The following is a 2,615-nucleotide window of genomic DNA, read 5'->3' as shown; positions in this document are numbered from 1 at the left end:
TCTAGCCCAATTACAACTTCCACACAAGGCGTGGGGTCATTAACAAGAAGGAAGATTTTAAATTGTTTTAGAAGCCAGCTCATGCTAGTTTTTGAATTAGCTCCTCATGTACCCCAGGAAACTGGTTTAAGAATTGGGATGGCCAGTGGCAGGCAGGGGACCGATACAGCTAAAGAAAGCGCATGAGCCACTTCAGAAGGTATGTTCCAAGTTCCTCCCCAGGTCTTTTGCCTTTTATTCTCCAATTCAGGTATTACATTTCCACTGGTTTCCACCAGGATTGTGCATGCACCTTGACATGTTCACAGAAGTTCCACGATACAGAGTTTCACAACTGGGACAGGTCCCTACAATCAGGACACCAGGGTGACAAAACAGATTCTGGAGAATTTCCCACTGAATAGGATGGAGAGAACATAATTACCACATCGTAGCACTACAATGCCTCATAAACATAGAATAGACTAGATCCATTTACCACAAAAATCACAGAAAGTAACTGATCAAAGAATATCTCTTTTATGTAAAATATACATTTGTAGGATATAATTTTAATACATCTTTTATATTTATTGATGGTGGGTTTGCAACACTTTGAATTAAAAAAAAAAAAAAAACCAAATAGTCTTGCTGCCAGAATTTTATTTCTCATAATACTTATAGTTTGAGGTAACAATGAAAGAAGACTGTGTGCTGTGAACAGTCGGTGATGTTTGTCTGCAGTCACATTTCTGTTATCAAAGTGAAAAGTAAACTTAAGACTTGGCATGTACACTAGAATTCATACAAGTATAGGTCATGGCAAACTGAGAAAGCAAGGACTTATGCAAACCTACTCTGTTCATATTTGTGACCTTTGCAAAACATACCATTATTATGACAGAAGTCAAGACGGATGTAGTTTACATCACTATCATTATTAAGTGTGTGTCTTTGTATGATCCACAGCACAACTGCAGGAACCAGGAAGAATACACACAGGGGTGTGGGTCTTTGCATGGAGCTTTAGCAATGATGACTTGAATTCAGCTTTCTTTGATATAGATAAAAACTGATATTCCATGCACAAGTTTTATTTACAGCTGACTCATCAACAGTGACTAGTCACCCCTTCCTCTGGCAGCAGTAATTAAGAGCAGTCTCTAATCTTCTTTAACAAGCTCTACTTCGCATGTAAAGTCTCAGTGACCTCCTCAAAGCGTGAGTTGTTTATCAGGGCCCATTCAGCAGCAGCAGTCTCTTTCCAGTACAGTCCTTGGTATGGCTAAATTCCATTGTCCCTTTTTCAGCAGTCAAAAATCCATGATAAATTCTGTACAACACTGTAGTTAATATAACAGCAGCACCAGATATTATATTAATTCCTTTGCTAAAAGCTGTTTGCAATTATCTCTCTATTGACAATATTTTACCAAAACTAAATCAATGTACATCTCTAAATATCAGAAATGTATACTTTGATAAATACATTATTGTACAAGAATTCTGACATGCAGGTCATGCTATTGGGCTAGGCTATATACAGAAGAACATGTTACATGGTCAACAATAAGTTATATTTCTTTTCCTAACAAAAAATAAAGCATGACAATCAGGGATTATTCATCAATCTCAAGGATCTCTTAAGATTTGGGTTGTTATGGTCTTTCTCATGTAGTTCTAAAATTCTACGGTTTAGGGCAATTTTTCCTCACCAGCCCAGAACATCAAATCTGCCATTGCATTTGTCCTGTTGCATAAACAGAGGTTAATATTGAATGAAAAAGCCACTAGAGGAGACACAGTTTCAAAATAGTAATGAATGCTGGTTGCTAGGAGGAAGATTGATGCAATAGGCAACCGGTCAGTACTGTAAAGCCGCTATTAAATCCCACTCGAAAAATCTTCAGAGTGCTCACATGAGTTAGTTTAGACGATACTAACTTGCACTTGAAAAATATATATATTTGTATCTATACACATAAGTATAGTCCATATGAAAAAAAGAGAAAAGGAGAAAAATGTCCTTAGTTAACCTTAAAAGAGGGGGGCATTTTAACAGTATCTCTGTGCTTTATGGAGACAGATGGAGAATACAGTAGACAGGTTGCAAAACAGACAGACAAACAACATATAGGACAAAGCACCTCAAAAAACATCGACTGAAGAAATTTTTGAAGCTCATGAGCCAGAGGTATAAGGCTGGTCAAAAGCCCAACTTGAGAACTACTACCCTCTTACAGTGGTACAAAAAAGCCCCCAAATAATCTTCTCAATTTTACTTGGTACTCAGCCTCTGAACACGTTGAAGAACCCTGGGGTAGAGAAATGACTACAGTACCAAGCAGCACTTGCTAGCTTAAAATTGCAAGTCTGGATGGCGTTTACCTTTCTTGCATGTTTTGTGCCTTCCCCAAGCCATTAAGAAAGAGATCTGGCTTCTGCTTGCGTGTAACCAGTAATGACAACCTCTTTGCAGTTATCTGTGTGCAAACAACCGGAGACATTCAGAACTCTGATACAGCAATCCAGTACCGAAGTAAGTTAATCACAAAATAAAGCCATTTATAAACAAGTAGATCGTTTAAAAATAAAGGAAAAGGTTAAACAAAGAAAAACAATCCCACATGCAGACC

The 2,615-nt window shown here is 37.7% G+C and overlaps 1 protein-coding gene across 1 annotated transcript in view; it reads right to left on the bottom strand.

Annotated features, from left to right (window-relative positions):
• Positions 1-200: 200 nt before the first annotated feature.
• KCNC2 (potassium voltage-gated channel, Shaw-related subfamily, member 2) overlaps positions 201-2,615 on the bottom strand; it is an 11,574-nt gene continuing 9,159 nt past the window's right edge. Inside the window, exon 4 of the mRNA XM_009327663.1 lies at positions 201-1,322. Coding sequence (XP_009325938.1) covers positions 1,213-1,322 — 110 coding nt within the window. The 3' untranslated portion in view covers positions 201-1,212. The remainder of the gene's footprint in view (positions 1,323-2,615) is intronic.

This window comes from Pygoscelis adeliae, unplaced genomic scaffold (genome assembly GCF_000699105.1).
Source record: "Pygoscelis adeliae isolate BGI_AS28 unplaced genomic scaffold, ASM69910v1 Scaffold113, whole genome shotgun sequence".
Classification (NCBI taxonomy): Eukaryota; Metazoa; Chordata; class Aves; order Sphenisciformes; family Spheniscidae; genus Pygoscelis; species Pygoscelis adeliae.
The sequence above is the reverse complement of the archived record's forward strand: the minus strand, read 5'-3'. Positions and strand labels throughout refer to the sequence as shown.